We start from the raw sequence: 23,070 nt of genomic DNA on the forward strand, positions 1-23,070 counted from the left end.
TGTTCTGGAAGTTTAGCAGTGAAAAGCAGCACTCACTGATTTCAGCAGGTGATTTATTCAATAGTGCTGCTAAAAGCACTCTTTAGACACAAAAAAAATCATCAAAATTCAATCCCAAGCCTTTCCAAGGGTCCACGAGACAAATCAACACTTTTCTTTAAGTCCCTTTAAAAATGGCCGAGTGCCAATGTTTCTGGGCTACTGCGCACGTGCAGTGCTGCCGGTACGACGTTGCCTCATTTAACTTAGCCCGGCCTCCCTCCACTTGCAGAATCGGCGCGACTCTATGGCTCCGCGCCCCGCTGCTGTGTGCGCGATAAGCCGAGCTCCCAGGGACCAGCAAGGAGCCGGAGAATTAAGAGGTATTTTTTTGTCGCACTTTTAGGCGCAAAAAACGGGCATCCAGGTCGGGGCTGCGCCGTTCTAGGCGCGGCCTGAAACTTGACCCCCATTAGATCTTATTTTTAAATCAGCTGATGGCAAAGTGTGCACAAGTCATGCGTGTTTGTTTTCGAGGGTGAAAGCCAAGGATTTCTATTTTTTTCCATTTAATTCAGTTTGGAAGAGTGTACATCCATCTCTCAAGCCTGCTTATTCAGATCAATGCCAGCTTCTTTGCAGAAATCTGAATTTTATATTATTTTTAAATGTAAATAGAAGGGAAATTAATCTAGTTGAAAAAAATGAGTGAGTCTTTACTAGATTTTTTTTTCTCCGTAGGTGTGCAAAAAGAATACTTTTAGTGGCCTTGAATTTGCGGCCCCTACATGCGTGCACAAGATGCATAGGCGCATGTAGGAGCCGTGTAAGTTCACGGTTTAGGCATGCGAAGCGCATGCGCCTAAACCCGGAATCTTCGACAGATCCACCACATCTGAAAGTAAAGGGCCTCCACCGTGTAGAGTTGGGTTCCTGTCCAGCGAATGCCCTTGAAATGCTTAGGACTGATAAAAGCCTGCTTTTATCAGCGTAAGACATTTAAAGCACAGAATAATACATTTTTTTCAATAATGTGAACATTTAAAATCCTATTAAATAAGATAAGTTTAGTGTTAGACTGTTTAAAATAGTAAATTTATTTTCAAAATATAAATTTTTTGTTTTAAATAATTAATTAAATTCCATTTGATTAATCTTAAATATGTGATTATTAAAAATAATTTATCTTAAGTGTTTGTGTTTTTTGGGGGGTATTCTCTCTCATTCATACTTATGGTGATTAAATCACCATAAATATGAATGGGAATACCCCTACTCTGATAGGTTGGGCCGGCCCACGTGATCCCAGGGATGCGTATGAAGTGCATACGCTGCTGGGATACGCGGGTCTCTATGCAGACCTTTGCATAGAGGCCCAGGACCGAAGTGTCCAAAACTCCGGGAACAACAGGTACTTTCGTAGAAATATTTGTGGTCGGAGGCATCCGCCCGTGGGAAGCCTCCGACCGCAAATTCTGGGCCAATATCTTTGCTTATTGAAAGTAACTCTCCATTTTCCAGCTGCAGTTTGTATCCATTAAATGCCATTCACGTACCAATAATTCAAGCAGCCATGTTAACAACTTGTTCTGAAATTACACTGTGGGATATGAGTGTCCAAACACTTAATGCATTTGTCAGAAATTCCCCTCTCTGCTCTTTTAGGGAAGAACTTAATCCATTTATTTTAACTGGTTTCGTGCCTGTGCTAAATTAGCAGAAGGAGAATTTCAGAGAATTGTGTTCAGTGGTCATATCTCAGTATCTCACAACAGAGTTACAGGCTTTCGTTTTCAGATTTTATTTGCCATTGAAACATCTTTATTTATTGCCTGGATTTAAAAAAAAGTATTATTTCAATATAGGATTTAAAGATTATTGATCGGGATTAACATCTTTACTTTAATGCCTTGATTGGAAAAAAAAGTATTAATTTAATATAGAATTTAAAGATTATTGATTAAAAATTAGCATGTTGTTTTGTTTCTTTCCTATCAATGTTCAAAGCGAAAAAGAATATAACTTAATAATATAAAGTTTATTTATGCTGCTTTGTTTCAAGTGCACATGGTAACATACAGTTAAAACTAAGAGAAGCCCAGAAATAACTGCTTTCTTACCTAGTTTGCCGTTCCTCAAACTTAAATGCCTTCTGTAATATGGCCGAATACTGTGCAGGTAGTTATTTAAATTTATAGACAAGCAAAAACTTGTAAAATCCACCAAAAACAAATGTTTCCTACACTTTATTTAAAAAAGGATGAACTGAAAAATAAGAACAATTTACAACACCTTTTAATTATTTATCTTCACCAGAGGTTCCAGTGAAGAAAACTGAATTTTAAGGGAATAAAATTAATGCAGCTATGGAATGCATACAGATTATAGTTCTCATTGAAAGCTGCAATTGTCTCATTATAGTACTGAACTATTAGTGAGCCACTTATCATAGTGAAGTTGAATGACACAGATCTGATAGGCACATCAGACTCGAAATTAATTTTAACACTTGCTGGCAAGTTGTCTAGTTGTTGATTACATTTTTCACGGAGTTGAAGTCATTCAAAGCAGGTTTGTTGATAATGTTCAACATAGACTTTAAATATTGGAAAATGTGTCAGGGCAATTATTGCAGTGTGTGGTGACTTAAAATAAGATATTTGATTTTTATAGAAATTACAGCACAGAAGGAGGCCATCTGTAGTGTGAAATCTTCAACTGGAGCTTTCTACTTTAATTCCATTACCTTACTGTTTTACTCTATCCTTTTAAAATACTTATGCAATTTCTTTTTAAATTATGTTATAGTCTCTGCTTAATAGCTACATGTGATAAAGCATTCCATATTCTAATAAACTTTTTTGTGATAATATTTCTAACATCTCCCTTCAATTTTCAAGTAATTATCCAGTCTATACACACTTGTTCCTAATTCGCCAGCCAGTTAAAACAATCATTCACTGTTTATCCTTTCCAAACCTTTTAGTATTTTTAGAACCTCTATTAGATCCCCTTGGAAGTTCTCTGATCTTATGAAAAAACTCATACTTTTCACGCCTTTCCTCATAACTATAACTTCTCATTCCTAGTCTACTGCTTGTGAGTCTTTGCTGCATCATTTCCATAGTTCTTATAGGCTTTCTATAATGGGGTGCCCATGACTGAAAGCAGTGTACCAACAGCGGCCTAATTAATGTCTTGTGCAAATTCAATGTTATTTAAAACCCAGAATCCCATTTGCCTTTTTATAACCTTTTATACCTGCATTCTCACCTTTAAACATCTATGTATCAACTATATTTCTCTGTTCCTCCACTTTGCTAAGAATCTTACCATTTAGCATACACTTTCTTTCACTATTCTTTTTCCCAACATGTACTATTTTACATCTCACTGCAGACAATTGGATCTACTACCTCTCTGTCCATTATATCCTCCTGAATTTTCCTCACAGTTTTCTGTGTCCCTACTTTGGTATCAGCAGTAAACTTCAATATCATTTCTCTTGTACCTTTGTCCAAATCATTAATATAAATGGGAAACAAAAGAGATCCCACCTACTAATCCAAACAACAAATTAATTTATCCCAACTCTCTGCTTTCTTGCCCCACCCATCACTCTAATCCAGCAACTACTTTCTCTTTATTGCTATCTGCTTTCATTTTCATGATAGGTCTCTTATGTTACACTTTAGGTAGGTTTTAGTTTTTATTGTCTGGGCGTTAAGCATCGCCTGGGCAGAACAGATCCCACACCCCTTACAGAATCTCTCTTATTTTCATTCTGTTCAAATTAACTGCTGCCTTACCTAGAACTAGATCTAGGACTGCATCCTTCTTTATTGAACGTACAACAACAACAACAACAACAATGTATTTATATTGTGCCTTTAATATAATAAAACATCCCAAGGTGCTTCACAGGAGTGTTTTAAAACAAAATTTGACACTGAGCCACATAAGGATAAATTAGGGCAGATGACCAAAAGCTTGATCAAAGAGGCAGGTTTTAAGGAATGTCTTAAAGGAGGAAAGAGAGGTAGAGAGGCAGAGAGGGAATTCCAGAACTTCGGGCCTAGGCAGCTGAAGGTACGGCCACCAATGGTTGAGCGATTAAAATCAGGGATGCTCAAGAGGCTAGAATTAGAGGAGTGCAGATATCTCTGGGGATTGTGGATTTGGAGGAGATTACAGGGATAGGGAGGTGTGAGGCCATGGAGGGATTTGAAAATGAGGATGAGAATATTAAAATCGAGGTATTGCTTAATTGGGAGCCAATGCAGGTCAACGAATACAGGGGTGATGGTGAATGGGACGGTACAAGTTAGAACAGGGGCAGCCGAGTTTTGGATGACCTCAAGTTTACGTAGGGTAGAATGTGGGAGACCAGCCAGGAGTGTTTTGGAATATTCAAGTCTAGAGGTAACAAAGGTATGGATGAGGGTTTCACCAGCAGATGAGCTGAGGCAGGGGCGAAGACGGGCATATAGTGATTAAGGAAACAGACCTGGATATATTCCAAGACCACCTCCATGTTTTGGACACAAACTTTTGTCTCATCCCAGTCTACCTTAGGATAACTAAAATTTAACTTATCCAAACTATCATATCTGTTTTAATTATTTATTAATAAAACAAATTTAACAATCAGGTAATTTGTTAGCAGACTAAATTGAAAGACTGTAATGGGGAACACAAAACTAAGAACTAGAAAACTATTTAAAGTAAAAACCTATTTTACAACTATAATATGCAAAATAAAAACATACACAAAATAAACTCCAATATATGTATACTTTTTTTGGTAAGGTGATTGAGTTTAGCCATTATTTATCAAACTTATAGTCCAATGATCACCATGTGTTGTAGTGTTTATTTTTATTTATGTAATTCCGTCTAATTTTGAAATGGGATAAATGCCTACATTAATCTAAATTTCATGCTAACCATTCCCCTCTTTAGCTTTCTTTGACACAGAGTTGACACATATGCTTATTTCTTTATGTAGACATATTTTGACTTATTCCAAACAGAAACGCATTCAAGTTATGCAACGGCCATAATGGATATATTAAAGATGTAAAATGATACGATGGAAAAAAACCTTTTCCTGCATTGTATAGTCATAGTTCATTGTCATTTTTTTTACATATGAAAATATTATGGAAGTTGATGATTAAGACCATATGAGCATAAGTGAGCAAAATATTTAAAACAGCATTGATAAGAAAATGAACGAACTTCAGTTTGCCAGTAACTCATTTGGATGCACTTATCATAGGCAGTCCCTCGAAACGAGGATGACTTGCTTCCATGCCAAAAAGAGGACGACTTCACAGGTGTTTCAATGAAGGTCCCGAACTACATCCTGAAGGGTGGAAGATGCCTGCGCGTGAATTTTTTTAACGTGGGGTGGCCGTTGCACACCAGCCACCATACGGGCTTGACAGAGCTAGGTCTTGGTCCAGTGGCAAGGATTACCCAAGACAACTGGAGACCAGCTCTGCTGCATGGACCTAGTGCGCACGCGTACCGCAGTGCACCATCAGATATGTAAATTTTAATTTTAAAGTTACAAAAGGTCACAAAACAGATTTCATTTCATTCTCCAGATTTACATATAACTCAAGTCCTTAGAAGTTCTGTTACAAACTGAAGACAAAATAATATGGTATTGGGTACTTTAAAAACAAAATCCACATCAAAAATAGTTTCGCAGAATTGCAAAGAAAATGTATGTTATGTGAGTCTACAGTAAATGCACCTAAGGTGGTGTTAACATTGAAGTATTTTACTGCTCCACCAGGGATGATGAGAATGATACCGGGGTCTAGTTACAGCAACAGCTGATCCTTGTTATTCACCTGCACTTTAAGGCTGCGCATTTGTTATATAGACGAGGATTGTTTAAGTTTACTATGGTGACCTTTGTATAATTTATATAATTTAAATGTGGATTTTTTTCTGGTCATTCTCCTAGCCGTAGCAGCTGGAATACGTTTGCATGGATGATCAGTTTTGTGAACCATGACGACAAATATTACAGTTCATGCACTGGAAGCAGTTTGTGATGTTTTCAAGGTTATCTCCTTATTTACTTTAAGACAGCTGTATGGCCCGTTAAAAATATTGGCCAAGAAAAGAGAAATTGTAAGCTTCTTTTTTGGTGTTATCAGTCCCATTACAATTTTGGGCCAATTGTAAAGTCGGAAGAATGTATATGCTTGTTTGAAGAATTACGTAGTTCAGTTTTTCCTTGTTATTATGGATGTTTGAATATAATTAAGTAAAATTATTAAATTTAATACTCATACCATTTTAGCTTTTACTGCTTTACCTTCCAGAAATCAGTACAGATATAGAATTAATGCTTATACAGTGGAACTTGCTTAAAGTGAACTCGATATCGTGAATTTCCATTTAGAGTGAAACAATTCCAGCCTCCCAATTCACTTACCATTTAAATGAATTTGGAAATACAGCTCCTATTATAATGAAGTGACTACCTGCTATAGTAGACCTAATCCTCCATTGTTAGCACATAAAGAGCAGTGGGATGTATCTCACAGATCAATGGAAACTGGTGCCTCCAATCTTAAAGCATATAATCTTGACATTCACTGAATCTTATATGTCGAGGTATACTGTAGGAACCGATGTACAATCTGCTGCATTTAGAACAGCAATGTGAGCAGGCAGATGAAGTAATGTTGCTCAGTTCTACTGTTGTGGTGTAGAGGAAATATCAAAATCTGAATGCTCATGTAATCACATGCACAGATTTGTAGGTACTGATTTCTGACTACCAGTAAGATTTCCAATGATTAGAAAAAGCTGGCAAGATAGTGAGCCCTTTTTAGTCATTAGAGATGAAAATGACTGTAGGAGGCTTGGTAAGATCTTTTAAAAGCATGATATGATGCAGGATCGCAAGTACTAAACACACTAGAACTCCAGATTTCTGGAATTATGCTGTAGATCTGCAACAGAGTGGCATGGCCTACTCTGATGCAGAACTCAAAGTATAATTACGGTATTGATTACATATTTTAAAAGCATTTATTCTAATTCAGCCACAGGAAACAGTTTCACAGTATTTACATGTGCTATAGATGCAGTCAATTTCAGGTTAGACTTAGAACCTAAAGCGGTCATTGGCTCCAAATTGTTACAAACCGGGATTGTACTCACGGTGCCCTCCAGCACTGACTCTGCCAGAGTTGCTGGGTCAATGGAAAAGCACCTAATTAACATTGGGCAAGCAGCAGGAGAAGCAGGAACTCTCTGCTCTTGTGCTTCCTCCTTTAATGCATGGGATCGTGTTTGGGGATGGACAAGAGGTTCCCAAAATTTGCAGGAAGGGCTGGGACCAGCGTATCCGAGTACTGGCCTATTTTTAAGGCCTTCCACTGAACTCAAGCTGAAGTTATGGGGAGTTCACCAGAAGGCCTGTACATTTTTGGGGCCAATGTTCTTTAATGCTGTGTTCATTTATTTAGAACAATTGTGGAGTGATGTGAGCAAGGGTCCATAATAAGGCAGGCCCCTAATTGCTCGTGAGACTTTTACTTATTGAGATAAGCCAACCAGGTCAACAGCTCATAAAAAGCAAAATACTGCAGATGCTGGAATATGGAATAAAAACTGGAAATGCTGCATATCTCAGCGGGTCAGGCAGCATCTGTGGAGAGAAAGCAGAGTTAACGTTTCAGGTCAATGATTTCTCTCCACAGATACTGCCTGACCCGCTGAGATTTCCAGGTCAGCAGCTCTCTGGATTATTAAAAATATAATAGATAGGAGGCTGTATTAGTATTAACATTTTCCAGCACACCAAAATTCTAGACATGGTACTAGTGCCAAAATTGCAGCATAAAGGCAGTATAGTTCAATCTCAAGTTGAGCTGTTAACTGTAACTGAACATGAATTTGTTACTGCCTTCAGTTTGTTAAAGGTCACTAAGCAGTGTTCTGTCACTTCCTGATATGAAATGGTGCATAGATTTTTGTAAACAAGGGTTCCTTGGAACAAAAACCCCTCATTATCATAGACGGTCCCTCATATCGAGGATGACTTGCTTCCATGCCAAAAAGGGATGAGTTCACATGTGTTTCAATGAAGGACCTAATATTCCAGCTCTTGAATTACATGTTGAAGGGTGGAAGATGCCTGTGCGTGGATTTTTTTAACGTGTGGTGGCCGTTGCACACCAGCCACCATGCGGGCTTGGCAGAGCTAGGTCCAGTGGCAAAGATTAGCCAAGATGACTGGAGACCAGCTCTGCTGCACGGACCTAGTGCTCACACATATTGCAGTGTGGGCTGGCCCGTGCTGCCCCATGACCCTCGCCTCTGCTGGGCCCTGAACTATGCCTCTCCTGGGCCCTGATCAAAAACCCTTAGCTTACCTGTAGAATATACCTTTAACATGACATAAATAATATACTAAGATTTTGCTCTCAGCTTTTGCAGAAGGGTTTCAATGGATTCTGACAGTATTTCGCATCCACACTAGTTACAGTACTTACAAAATGGAAATAATGTTTTTAGTAATGTTTTTTAGTGCACAGCTAACATTTATCTTGTAGCCACAGTTAACCAATAATAAACAGCCTCAAATGTAACTTATAAATCAAATTTTATAAAAGGTAAACAGGGGCTAGTTTTGCCAAATATGTGAACTTTTTTGCAATTAAAATGTATGTTGTTGAGAGTGTATGTGCCGTTTTATAGTGTGTCATAGATCTATGCAATTCATCACAACTATTGTATCACAATAAAGGTACCTATCTCATTCTTTTCTCATAAATATGATTTAATAAAGTACATAATATATTTCAATGATTTCATTCTGAGGTTAAATTGCTATAAAATTGAAAACCAATACAGCCTTTAGACTATTGAGAAGGTTTTAGTTTCTTTCCCATTCACTATAAATTTCCCCATGAATTTGTGAATTCATCTCAATGCTTAATACCAAGTTAAATGAGTTTTTGTTGTCTTAACTTTGTTCCCAGTGGACATTAGTCTATGGAATAAAATGGTGCTTTTTTAGTAATCTCATCTGAGAGAGGCCAGAGGTTGAAAATGTTGGAAAGGTTCTTTTCTGGAGAGAAGGAGTAATGCACTGTTGATTGAACGCCAACATACTTCTTATTTTGTCTAAACTATGAGTCTTACAAAATTCAAAACTGAAAATTGTCAATTCTCCAATAAATTAATCTTTTACTCTTGGGCATTCAGAAAATCATTTATTTACTGATGGAAACACCCTGGTACCCACAGACAGGGGGTGGATGCTCTAGACTAGTCCTGCTTTCATTCAGTATTTGCAGTATGATTTGGTGCAGACTAGTTCTGCCCTTCCTGTAACTCCATGCTTTAAGTGAGAAGGTCACATTGAAATACCTTAGCTGACACTCTGTGCCTCCAGGCTACTTTCTTTTTCTTGTTTTCAAAGAACCATGCAGAAATTACTAAAATCTAATTATTTTGCTGTTAATCAACTGCAGGTTGATTCCTGGAGCATTCTTATCAGCAGTAAACCACTCACGGCAGAAAACATTACTCAATGGACATGTAAGGGTTTGTCACAAACAGTTCTAAAAAAATTGATTTTCTGAATTTTTATGCTAAAATATTATTGGAAATCAATGTAAGCAGTTAATGGATTCCATAGTCAACGTGCATTTGAAATGGCTATCATTGGTAGATGGCTAACTTGTGATAATACTGCATCGGCAGGACCACTAACTAAAACACACAAAAGGTGCATTTAATCCAAATAATGTTTTTGATCATGGAAACGAATTTTCAAAATAATCCTTGAATTATGCTTTCAGAAGAAGTCTTGTGACAAATTGAAAGAGTGAAGTTTCCAAAATTATTCAACAAAAGTCAAACATAAAAGATGCTATTCATTTCCAGAACTTATTTTTAAGTGTTTTTTTTCCATCTACCCTCTAACTTTCTCTGTTCTCCTCTTGAAGGTGCTGACTCAAACTAGACTACAGTTCCACAGGCATTAGTCACCCTTCAGCACCTCATCCGAATTGCCACTCTACACATGTGAGCCGAGACTGTGAATCTTAACAAGTTATTCAACTTTTGGTAGATCACACCCTACACCCATAGACATACATTTTCCAGTAAGAATCAATGACTAGTGATAGGGACCAAGATACCACTTGCCCCCACTCTCCTGTGTAGTGACGATGCTTGTTGCGGACTGCGAAGAAAGCAGCCAACAAAGTTTTAGCGGGAACGCAGGTGTCGATTTCCCCTTTTCTGACGTGACTTTCCATCTGGCGCCATCAGTAGTGGATCTGTGGTGTCCAGTAACAGTGATGTTATCAAACAGGCTGAGTAGCCAATTATATTGAAGAATTCTCACAGACAGCAAACCAGGAAGTAAAAAACAAATTTGATCAATACACTTTTTAATCATTTTACAGAAAGCAAAATAAAGATTGTGACATACACATGCAATTAAGATAGAAGATGAAATATCATAAACAAACTTTATAAAAATAAAATCTAATTCATGGAATTTTTTAATCATGGACTGGAAGGAATGACACTCCACACATATACAATTTTCAGGACCAGAGAGGTTGTTCAACTGGAATTATGACTCAGTACATCATTTAAAAACTCAGTTGTACCTCATTCAACAATGCTTAACTTTTTCAAGGGTTTTTACAGAGAGAATAGTGCATAAAAAGTTGAAGTTCATGTCAAATCAGTGATTTCTAATTGACTCCATCTGTGAAGACTGCAACAGCGCACCCTCTGGAGGAGCAGGGTATCACTGACAGCAATTTCCAGATTTCTGCATTTAACTGCACATGTGCCAGAAGTTGCTGTCGCTTTTACACAGTAATGATGGCGAGCGCTGACAGTTATGCCATCATTACAACTGCAAATTCTGGGCCATTAAAATTTAACGAGTGCAAACCATCCCACCTTATGAGTAAAATCCTGATGCAGGTATAGAATTTCAACATATAAAATCACCTCTGATTGACCGCTATTTTGATATCTAAAATCCAAATGTGACACTTAAATACACAATCCTCCTCTGAGCATCAAAGTTTCCCATTTTATCTCATTTTAATCCTTAGCAAACTAAATATGATTAATCCACTATCAAAACTGTGCCTAGAGGGGGGAGTGCAATTTTGTGTAAATGTTTAATTTTGTTCAACATTCTTTGTCGCATTTGTTTCAATTGAATGATCTGATTGTGGTACAAAGATTTAGCAATTTTTAAAGAAAATAATCTGTAGTTTATAGAAAGCCAAGTGTAACTTTTTTTTGTCTAACTCCACTTTTTAGGAAACAGACAAATAATTAAAATTGTTCATTTACAAAAAAGTAATTTAAATGTTCAGCACACGAGGTTGGTTGTTTATATTGCAACATTTAGGAACAACTTACACTGAAGTGGAGGTTGTGTTGCAAACTTTCAAGTTATCTTATTTTCCTAGCAAGTTTTCCCTTTTCCGACTTTGCCAAAGAACAATTAGCACTTAATAAATTGCATTGGTGGACATTCAGGGTCATAAACGGAATTTGTGTGAGCAACAGGAAACTTTAACATATTTAATCCTTTCACTGGCATACCTCCAAACATATTAAGGTTTTGCCTTTGGGTAGGTTCATACAATTGAAAGAATACCACAACGCCTTGGGTTATAGAAATATTAAAGAGAGTGTATCAAGTTCCTCTTAGGAAAAAGTAGCATTGTCCTTTCCCAACCAAAAAAATGTACTCTCAATTAAAATTATTCTTATGAGGATTTCACCTTTTCACTGTTATTTGATCAGAAAATTGGTCTATAGATGTAAATTGTCTTTGACAAGAAATTACTCTTCAGTCGACTATCCTGTACCTGTTTATAAATTGGCAGCAATTTTACTTTTGAGTGCTGCTTTTTATGTTTGTGGAAGATGATACTGCATAAATTTAAAGCAAAGATATACGTTCCATTGTAACCTTTCAAAAATTGACTGAGTGTAATCTGTAGGAGCTGACAATACTCTTTTACTTTTGTGTCTAAAGTTGTACCTGAAACTAAGAGAACTCTTAAAAATGCAATAAAAAAATATATATATTTATTTTAAAGTTAGCTATTTGAATCACAGACGTTGACCTTGAATGCAAACCAATCATATCATCTAATATTATCCAGCAGTCTTTGCTAAATCTTCAACATCTGGAAAATATAGGAACATTAGGTTGGTTGAAGTGGAGAGTCTCTCTTGCTGTTGATGAGGTGGTGGTGGTGTTGGGGGTGGGGGTGGGGGTGGTGTTGGTGGGGATAACGGTGATGGTCTGTAGAAGTCAAACGGACAAGTTTGGTGGACCAGCTGGTCTTTTCCGGTCCTTTACTTTTGTGTGTTTGTGTGTACTCCTTGCTCCTACATCCTGGCACAATGTCTTGGATACCTGCCAAATCTCCAAGTCACTCAACAGCAACCATTCTCATTTTTTCTACATGCTCCACTTGAGAATATAAAGAAAACTAGGAAAGAGAAAGGCCATTTGGCCTACTCAGCTCATTCTTTTTGTACTCATTCTGGCATTGTTTAAATAGACTGGGCTGGATTTTCTGTTATCCCAATCCCACCATGACCATGGCTCAGCTTCCTGGGTCAGGAGTCATTATCTACTAATGGCGAACTCCTGGCAGGATCCCTGCAGCACCAGAAGTGAGAGGCCATTTTAAAGGGGCCACAAGGCTCTGAAGACTGTAGCAACTCACTTACCAAAGGCCTTGGTAGAGACCTTCAGCAGGTGAGGAATTGGGCCAAAATGGATGGATAAGAAGCTGCTCCTAGCCCCTCTTCCACCATCAGGACACTTTGTGACCTTTGTGCCAGTACCCCAAGGTCTATCGCCAGGCTTTACATGGTGGTGCTGGGGAGCAGTGGAAAGAATGGTAGGCAGGAAGAAAGTGCAGCTGGAACTTGGGACCTGCCTCCATTGGCTTTTACATGCAAGGTGTAGGGAAAGGGCGGCTAGCAATGGTCCAGGTGGGGGTTGGCTGGGGAGGGAAATCATGCTGGAGCAGGGAGGCTGTGGTAGCCCTTACATTCTTATTTTTCCTCACTGTTTCTACCACTGTCCTGTCTGATTTGAGGTGGGATAGTAGAGGAAAATCCAGATCGCAGTGTCAGCATCATCCTGCTCCAGAATCAAATCAATTGTTCTTCCACTTCTTGCTGAACCAGAAACTCGTCAACTTTATGTTTTAAATGATCTAACTGAATTTGTTACAGTCCTTAGGGGCTTATTTCATAGGTTTGCAGTCCTAATTTAAAAGAAATAATGCCACAGATCATTCTTTCCTCACAGTTTCCTCAGTTTATAAATCATGTCTCATTGTTCTTTTCTGGTTTGTCTTGAAAATGAAGTATAGGATGAAAAAACTACCTTTGGATTACTGCAATATGTTCTGTAATTTTTTATTGTGCTCATATTGTTAGATTCACCAAGAGTGCTGGACAAAATTGCAACACTTAACATTAGGGATCACAACCTCACTGCATAATGATCTGTGTGAAGTGCATTAAAATACTGTACAAATAATAATGTGTAAATAAAATATAGCTTTGGTATTGGTATATTATTAACAGTGCAATTGAACATTTCCGCAGGTAATGGGACTCCTGGCAAATCCTGGTGGTGTACCACACCAACCACAAACTGACTATGCCCTGTCACCACTAACTGGAGGTCTGGAACCATCCACTTCAGTTTCTGCCAGCTGTAGTCAGCGGCTGGACCCTATGAAATCTCTCGACAGCTTGCCCACCTCTCAGTCATACTGCCCATCAACTTACAGCTCCTCAGGTTACAGCATGGATTCAGTGGCAGGATACCAGTATGGACAATATGGGCAAAGTAAGTGCCATGTAAATCTAAGCAATACATTTAGCTATAAAAATGCCTACCCACCCCATCCTTCATCGATTTGTATTAAAATGTGTGACTCAGTGTACAAACTTTGATGATGAATGTGAAATTCAGTATGACTTATTAGTCTTGTGTAAAAATATGTTTTGAAATAATTGCAAAGTATATTGCTCATTTAGTATGTTTGGCACATAGTGCAACATCCCAGCCATATCCACAAGCAGAGCATACAAAAGTTAATGGAAAGAAAAATTAGTATTCGGTCAACATTTTTATTTGATTCAGAGGAACCATAATGAGGGGACGGGCCAATATCAGCACACAGACTTTTCAGAATTAAAATGATGCTAAATTTGAGAAACAAAAGTAAGGTTGACATTTTTCTGTGTTGTTCTAAGATCGGAAAATGTAATGTCTTGCCCTGTATTCGGATAGCAGTCTACACGTTGAAAGTTACCACAGTCTGGCCGGACTACATTCAACTTTTTTCCCCTCTAGTTCTATTAGGCTGCCAAAAATCTGTTACCATGAAAATATTTAATCTCATGGCTGTAAACATCTGTCTTTATAGCATGCAGCCAGATGATACTTTATTTCTTATATTAGCTGGGCTATTGCTTTAATTACTGAAAAAAGAACATTAACTTTTTAATTATTTATAGGCTGTCCTATTATAGTTTTAACCCAGATTTTTTAAAAGAAATGTTTGCTTTGAACTATACTAACTAAAGCTTAGTCAACATCTCTCTTATATTCCTTTCTAACTAAGTGACACAGTATCTGTTTTTAGTTGGCGTGCAGTGCAAAACTTCAGTCCATTACTTTTTTATCTTGATTTTCACTGGAATGGAAGGTTTGTGAATTGTATCATATTTTACTTCAGAAATACGAGTTTTATTCAGTGATAATGCAGGGATTGAAAACTCTCTGCCTACTCTTTTTAATCCACTGGTTATTGCGTTATCAAATTCTGTGTATGCTATTTGAACAGTCATTAACTCATTTAACTAGACAGGTTTACAACTCCAGCAAAAGAACATACAGAAAAATTTGATGTGGACGCATTAACCAGTGCACAGATTGGAATTTCAACCTGTTAACGTTTTTTGCACTCTACATGTCTTTTATACTTGTGAAGGCTTAAAGATGCTATGATTGATATATTAACATTAATTGGTAAATCTTTCCTCTTAAGCTTCCCTTCCTCCACAACTGAGATGCTAAACAAATCTAAGGTTGTGATTACAGTGCTCCTGTTGGTTCATAAAAGGGAGTTAGCACAAATGGAATAAAAGTTCATTTTGGCAAGAAGAGTCTTCGTTATAATGAGCTCACTGGAAAGTCAACAAATTGGGTTAGATCACTCAGATAATGGGTACAAAATATCCACAAATAAACATTGCCATGCACTTAAAAGTTCTGCCTATTTCCAATAAAATAATTTTGTTGACGGGCTGAGTTAAAGCACTATATACAATTATCTTCAGTGCTGTCAGCAGCATCTTGATATGATTAATTGCCGAGACCTAATATATGCTTGCCATTTATGTAGAACCTAAGGCCAAGGTCTGTCAAAAAATAAAACAGCCACTGGAATGTCACTATTAAAAACACATGTTCCAAAAAAGGCCAAATCAGGCATCATCTTGGACAATATTCCTGGATCCGTGTGGTACTGTCAAACTTGTCCTAATATAAACAAAGTAACCCTCATAGTTTTGGCAGGTCATGATTACCCCTGACAACATTGTACCTGCATTTGACATGGCCCCTTGCAACGATGTTGTCACAAGAAGCATTCCTAAGTTTCTTTTACTTCCATTACAGGTGCCTTTCATTATCTGAAGCCAGATATAGCATGAGTGAAAATGTCCATAAAAAGTTGAAACGACCCTTGTTCTGGACACACAAACATAATGGGACTATGATGCCCACAACGGTTGGATCTGTTCCTCAGAAACAAACCAACTCTTGTCTTTCTCTGATAATGGTTTTCATTTGTGATCAAAAGAAGAGTCCCTTGTTCTAAGTTTTGGTTTAATATTACTTCTTTTGCCTTAGACATTGGCTCTTCTGTTTAGAGAAGGTGGAGAAATTTAATTTCCATTTGTGGCCCACACATACGATTAAGGATTTGTGGCAATCATTCAGTAAATGATGAGTAAGAATGCTTTCCATGCTATTGCCACAATAATGAAATATTGTGCATGCTTCAAGCATTCAATATTAATTATATCTGTGTAACTTGATCAGGATTATAGTGAAAAACTGATTTAGAACCATTTCTACAGGGGTGGCTGTTAATTCAATGAACCACTCTCACAAAAGAAAAACACTTCTACTTCAAAACATCCTGTTCATTTAATTATGAATGACCTGTAGAATATTTTGCCATGGTTTACTTGGCTTGCAGATCCTGGCTAGTGGAATAATATCCACTACATGGTAGCTCTCCACTACATTAACCTCTATTTGCTGGTTACCAATTTACCAAACAATACTCATTTAGTCACCAATGGCTCATTGATTCTCATTAAATTGTGACACCACATGTGGCTTGACTCCAAAATTAACTTCGAGGGCAAACTTCACTGATCATTTTTAGGGTTGGTCCCCATGGCAATAGATTAAACTATTACAACTGAAGTATTTTGAAGTAGTAGTCAATGACAAAACAACATGTAAACAACCATCATTTCCTTTTTTAATCTAAACGTTTACCACAAGGGCCACTCTGGTTTCTGTCTCTGCCAATGAATGGTTTAAAATCACCCAAATAAAGGACCAAGTAATATGAAGGAAGGGTGTCCTTTAGTCAGAAATAAATGGAGCTGTTTAAAGTTCCATAATTAGGTATATTATCAAAATGTATTCAGTGCAAAAAGAACAAAAGCAACAAACTAACTCTAGCTTTAGTGATGAAACAGCAATGTGCAATATTATGTACTTCTGTGTCTACCATGGTATTTCTTGAAAGTATTGTACTGTATTCTATTTTTTTCTTGACATCATTGTAATTTAATTGGTTGACTATATAAGATGTTTACTGACAGGTATTTTGGCCATTGTTAAGAATATACAAGAGCTGAGGAAAATATACATTCCATTGATATTGTACATAAAATTCTCAACTTTAAAATCTGATGTGTAGAAAAACAACATGTGTAATGTTTATATCACAGACTGAAAACCATATCTTATTTTAGTAAGACTAGAGGAATGGTATTTGTAGATAGTAGGAATTTCAGGAATCGTTCATAATGGACTGTTACTACCTTTCTGCTAAATGCTTAAAATATAGTGGCAATATGGACATTATCATACAACCTTTCACAAATATGGTTCCAAAATCACACAGAACATTTGGTAGCTTGATGTTTATATACTTGTAGAAGTTTGTGGTAATATTTCCCATGATCTTGTTCATAAACTTAATTATGATTATGATATCAACCTGTTAAGTTGTTGCATTGCAGCATAGGCATTCATAGAGAGGCTATTATTTATTCCTATATATTCAACTATTTTAGAACTTAGCATGTATCTCATGATATGTACATTTTTGCTTAGCATGTAGAAACAAGTTAGATAATTACTGCCATTACGTACAATGATGTAGATGATGTGACCTCTTTTGTCACATCCTGGTTTTAAAGGGTGATGGAACTGAATGGAACTGAATGTTTTGTAGTGTCTGTCATCTAACCTTCTGTTTGTCATTTGACTGCAAAATACAGCCTTGATGTAAAGATTCTCTTTCCTGTACAAACACAGTGAATATTTACTATTTATAATAAAAAATAAACAGCTAAGAAAATCAACCAATGAGTCCTATTTATCATATATGGCTATAAATAGTGCAATGGATTCCTAATAATATTGGCCCGGATTTTGCGATCAGTGGTGAATGAATGGCACGCATTATTCATTGCACTTCCACTTGCCCACAGACTTTTTGTGGACTTTTACACTATAATTTGTGGTAAGTAGAGCGCTGAAAAGCGCGGCACTCCCTGCTGGAGAACTGGTACCTGTGTGAACAGAACAAGCAACGGTGTGTCTCCTCAACCAATCAGATTGAAGAATACTTACTGAGGCACAGAGTCTGAATCAGGAAGTGTAAGTTGGAATATTTAATGCAATGTAAAATCATGTACAGAAAGCGAAATGAAGAGAAGGAAAGAAAGATTGGATTAAGAGAGAGAAATAAAAGAGAAAGATAGAAAAAGTATTAAAAAAATATTTTAATTTGATTAAATCTTCAACAATAATTAAAATCTGAAGGAATGAGATTCCACACTTCTAAAATAAATTCTCAGTGCCAGAGAGGTTGTTTGGCAGTAATTAAGATTTACCACGCCATTAAAAATTCACTTATACTTAACTGGACAGCTCTAACTTTTTGTGGTGTGTTTAGTGGGTACCTTGTGGGTAAATATCCAACTTCCCATCATTGCATGTATTTGAATGCTAAGTCTCTCAGTGAGATACCAGTAGAGGGCAGCTTCTGGAGGAGCATGGAATCTCGAACAGCAACTTCTTGACTTCTGCATTTAACTGTGCATGTGTAGTTAGAAACATAGAAACATAAAAATTTACAGTACAGAGGAAGGCCATTTCGGCCCATTGTGTCCACGTTGGCCGACAAAGAGCTGCAAGGCCCTTGGTTAACAGCCCTAAAGGTTACATATAAACCTATGAACAATGATGGAAAGGCAAAGAGCACCAAGCCCAACCACACCGCCTCACACAACTGCGACACTCCTTATACTGAAACATTCTACACTCTACCCCAACTGGAGCCATGTGATCTCCTGGGAGAGGCAAAAACCAGATAAAAACCCAGGCCAATTTTGGGGGAAAAAATTTGGGGAAATTCCTCTCTGATCCATCCAGGTGATCGAAACTAGTCTAGGAGGTCATCCTGGCCATACTCTATTCCCTGCAGTATTTACCATTATACCTGCACCATTCAACAAAAGGTCATCCAGTCTAATCCCAATTACCAGCTCTAGGTCCATAACCCTGCAGGTTATGGCACTTTAAGTGCCCATCCAACCATCTCTTAAAAGTGATGAGGGTTTCTGCAGCCACCACTCTTCCAGGCAGCGAGTTCCAGATCCCCACAACCCTCTGCGTAAAAAAGCTCCCCCTCAACTCCCCTCTAAACCTTCCACTAACCACCTTAAAACTATGCCCCATCATAATATTCCTTCCACCAATGGAAATAGGCCCTTACTATCCACCATGTCCAGGCCCCTCAATATTTTGTACACCTCAATGAGGTCTCTCAACCTCCTCTGTTCCAATGAGAACAAACCCAGCCTATCAAAGCTGTCCTCATAACTAAGATTCTGCATTCTAGTAAATCTCCTCTGCACCCTCTCTAGTGCAATCACGTCCTTCCTATAATACGGCAACCAGAGCTGCATGCAGTGCTCCAGCTGTGGCCTAACTAAAGCATTGTACAATTTAAGCATATTCTCCCTGCTCTTATATTCTATGCCTCGGCCAATAAAGGCAAGCATTCTGTATGCTTTCTTAACCACCTTATCCACCTGGCCTGCTACTTTCAGGGATCTGTGGACAAGCACTCCAAGGTTCCTTTGTTCATCTGCACTATTAAGTGGCCTACCGCTTATTGTGTATACCCTTTCCTTATTAGCCCTCCCAAAGAGAATCACCTCACACTTCTCTGAATTAAATTCATTTGCCACTGCTCTTCCCACCTGACCAGTAGATTGATATCCACCTGCAGCCCATGACTTTCCTCTTCATTATCAATCACACAGCCAATTTTAGTGTCATCTGCAAACTTCTTAATCATACTCCCTATATTCAAATCTAAATCATTGATATATACCATAAAAAGCAAAGGACCCAGTACTGAGCCCTGCGGAACCCCACTGGATACATCCTTCCAGTCACAAAAAACATCCATCGATCATTACCCTTTGCTTCCTTACTCCGAGCCAATTTTGGATCCAACTTGCTACTTTGCCCTGGATCCCATGGGCTTTAACCTTCATGACCAGTCTACTATGTGGGACCTTATCAAAAGCCTTGCTAAAGTCCATATATACTACATCGTATGCACTACCCTCATCGACCCTCTTGGTTACCTCCTCAAAAAATTAAATCAGGTTAGTTAAGCATGATCTCCCTTAACAAATCCGTGCTGACTGTCCTTAATTAATCCTTGCCTTTCCAAATGTAGGTTTATCCTGTCTTTCAGGATTTTTTCCAATAATTTTCCCACCACTGAGGTTAGGCTGACAGGCCTGTAATTACTGTGGTTGCCGGAAGTTGTTGTCCGATTTACTCCTTAATCACAGTGCTGATTGCTGCACCATTTTTCTTACTGCAAAATTCTGGCCTTTGGGTTTCTGGCTGGAAAACCTAATATAACAAGGACAAGACTGGAACTTGATCAAAGAAGAGCGTAGAATTCCACTGATGTCACAGACAACATTTATCCCTCAGCCAAAATCATCAAAACAGATGAACTGGTCATTTATCTCATTGCTGCCTTTGGGACCTTGCTGTGCAAAGATTTGCTGCCACCTTCCCTACATTACAACAATTACTACATTTCAAAAAATACTTTTTTGGCTGTAACATGTTTTGGGACATTGTGAAGTTGTGAAAGTTATTATATAACTGCAAATTCAAGGGCTAGAAATATGGTACATTTGCGTCTCCTGTTAGCACCCCGGGGGTGCTAATGGGGCGCAAATGCCTTACTGCCCGGATGTGGCACTGGCAACGACTCCCGCCATATTGGGTGGGAGTTTAGTGGCGGCGCTCCGGCTTTGCACCTCAATCTCCTGTATTCAGAGATCGAGACGTCATTGCGGCGCGCATCGCCCCGTTAGCGTCCCTGCCCCAAAATTTACTTTCGCCCCCTGCAGGAGGCGTGGTCCCATTGGACCAAATGCAGGGAATGTATTGATGCCTGAAAGTGGCAGGATATTTGATGGGAAAGGGGCAGGGCATTTGAAGTGCTGTTAGAACATAAGAACATAAGAAATAGGAGCAGGAGTAGGCCATACGGCATCTCAAGCCTGCTCCACCATTCAGTAAGATCATGGCTGATCTGATCTTGGCCCCAACTTCACTTTCCTGCCTGTTCCCCAAGAATCTGTCTATCTCAACCTTGAATAAATTCAATGACTCAGCTTCCATAACTCTCTGGAATAGAGAATTCCAAAGATTCATAATCCTCTGAGAAGAAATTCCTCCTCATCTCTGTCTTAAATGGGCGACATCTTATTCTGAAACTATGCCCCCCTAGTTCTAGATTCCCCCATGAGGGGAAACATCCTCTCAGCATCTACCCTGTCAAGCCCCCTCAGAATCTTGTGTTTCAATAACACCTCTCATTCTTCTAAATGCCAATGAGTACATGCCCAACCTGCTCAACCTTTCCACATAAGACATTCCCTTCATCCAAGGAATCAACCTAGTGAACCCTCTGTGAACTGTCTCCAATGCTATTATATCCCTCCTTAAATAAGGAGACAATAACTGTACGCAGTACTCTAAGTGTGGTCTCACATTTATAACAAGACATCCCTACTTTTATACTCCATCCCCCTTGCAATAAAGGCCAACATTCCAGTTGCCTTCCTAATTACATGCTGCTAACTTTTTGTGTTTCATGTACGAGAACACCCAGATCCTTCTGTACCATGGCATTCTGTAGTCTCTCTCCATTTAAATAATATTTTGCTTTTCTATTCTTCCTACCAAAGTGGATAACCTCACATTTTCCTACATTATACTCCATCTGCCAAATTTTTGCCCACTCACTTAACCTATCTATATCCCTTTGCAGAATCTTTGTGTCCTCCTCACAACTTGCTTTCTCACCTATCTTTGTATCATCAGCAAATTTGGCTACAATACACTTGCACTCGGATAGCAGGGCGTGAGGGGTTTGTGGTCGGTTTCTAACGCGAACTTGGTCCCAAAAAGTTATCGGTGCATCTTTTTGACACCGTACTCGCACGCGAGCGCCTCCTTCTCAACCATACCGTACCCGCGCTCCGCCCACGAAAGTGACCTGGAGGCATAAGCAATGGGTTGTAATTTACCCGCATCATTGACATGCTGTAAAACGCACCCGACCCCGTACGCTGACGCATCACATGTAAGAACTAGCTTTTTACCTGGGTCAAAAAAGGCTAAAACTCTGTTGGAACATAGAAGGTTGCGTGCCTTACTGAAGGCGCGTTCTTGGGCATCCCCCCAAAACCAATCGTACCCCTTTCTGAGTAGCACGTGGAGAGGTTCCAGCAGCGTGCTCAAGTTCTGCATAAAGTTCCCAAAGTAATTGAGTAGCCCGAGAAAGGTGCGCAGTTCTGAGACATTCCGGGGCCAGGGTGCCAGACGAGTTGCTTCAGTTTTGGATTTTGTTGGGCGGATTCCATCAGCGGCAATCCTTCTGCCCAAAAATTCAACCTCGGGTGCGAGAAACAGACACTTGGATTTCTTAACTCTTAGGCCTACCCGATCCAATCGACTTAGTACTTTCTCCAAATTGCGGAGATGGGAGTCGGTATCCCTGCCCGTGATGAGTATGTCATCTTGAAACACAACCGTCCCCGGGATGGACTTGAGCAGACTCTCCACATTGCGCTGGAATATAGCAGCTGTGGACCTGATGCCGAATGGGCATCGATTGTACATGAAAAGGCCTCGATGTGTATTGATGGTGGTGAGTAGCTTAGACTCTTCGGTCAGTTCTTGCGTCATATACGCAGATGTAAGATCTAGTTTCGAGAAAAGTTTTCCTCCAGCCAATGTGCCAAATAGGTCCTCCGCTCTGGACAGCGGGTATTGGTCCTGTAGGGAGACTTGTAATCCCCACAGATTTGTACGGATCCATCAGGCTTCATGATGGGAACGATGGGACTTGCCCAGTCGCTAAATTCCACGGGTGAGATAATGCCTTCCCGCAGAAGCCGGTCCAGTTCATGTTCAATCTTTTCCCTCATCACATAAGGCACAGCTCTAGCCTTGTGATGGACCGGTCTGGCATCCTGTGTGATGTAGATTTTAACTTTAGCCCCTTTGAAGGTGTCTACACCTGGCTGAAAGAGATGTTGAAAACGACTTAGAACTGTTGAGCAGGAGGTTCGTTCCTCTGACGACATAGCTTGAACATC

The 23,070-nt window shown here is 38.8% G+C and overlaps 1 protein-coding gene across 4 annotated transcripts in view; it reads left to right on the forward strand.

The window, feature by feature from the left end:
• The window catches only part of LOC139265382 (paired box protein Pax-3-like), a 78,252-nt gene extending 62,490 nt beyond the window's left edge, over positions 1-15,762 (forward strand). For 3 of the 4 annotated variants that reach the window (XM_070882360.1, XM_070882361.1, XM_070882359.1), the window contains 2 exons: positions 13,642-13,888; positions 15,728-15,762. In XM_070882360.1, coding sequence (XP_070738461.1) covers positions 13,642-13,888; positions 15,728-15,762 — 282 coding nt within the window. Of the gene's footprint in view, positions 1-13,641; positions 13,996-15,727 lie in introns of those variants that run through there. The other variant, XM_070882358.1, reaches the window with a different exon arrangement.
• The last annotated feature ends 7,308 nt before the right edge of the window (positions 15,763-23,070 follow it).

The sequence above is a fragment of the Pristiophorus japonicus genome, chromosome 6 (assembly GCF_044704955.1).
Source record: "Pristiophorus japonicus isolate sPriJap1 chromosome 6, sPriJap1.hap1, whole genome shotgun sequence".
NCBI classification, from domain to species: Eukaryota; Metazoa; Chordata; class Chondrichthyes; family Pristiophoridae; genus Pristiophorus; species Pristiophorus japonicus.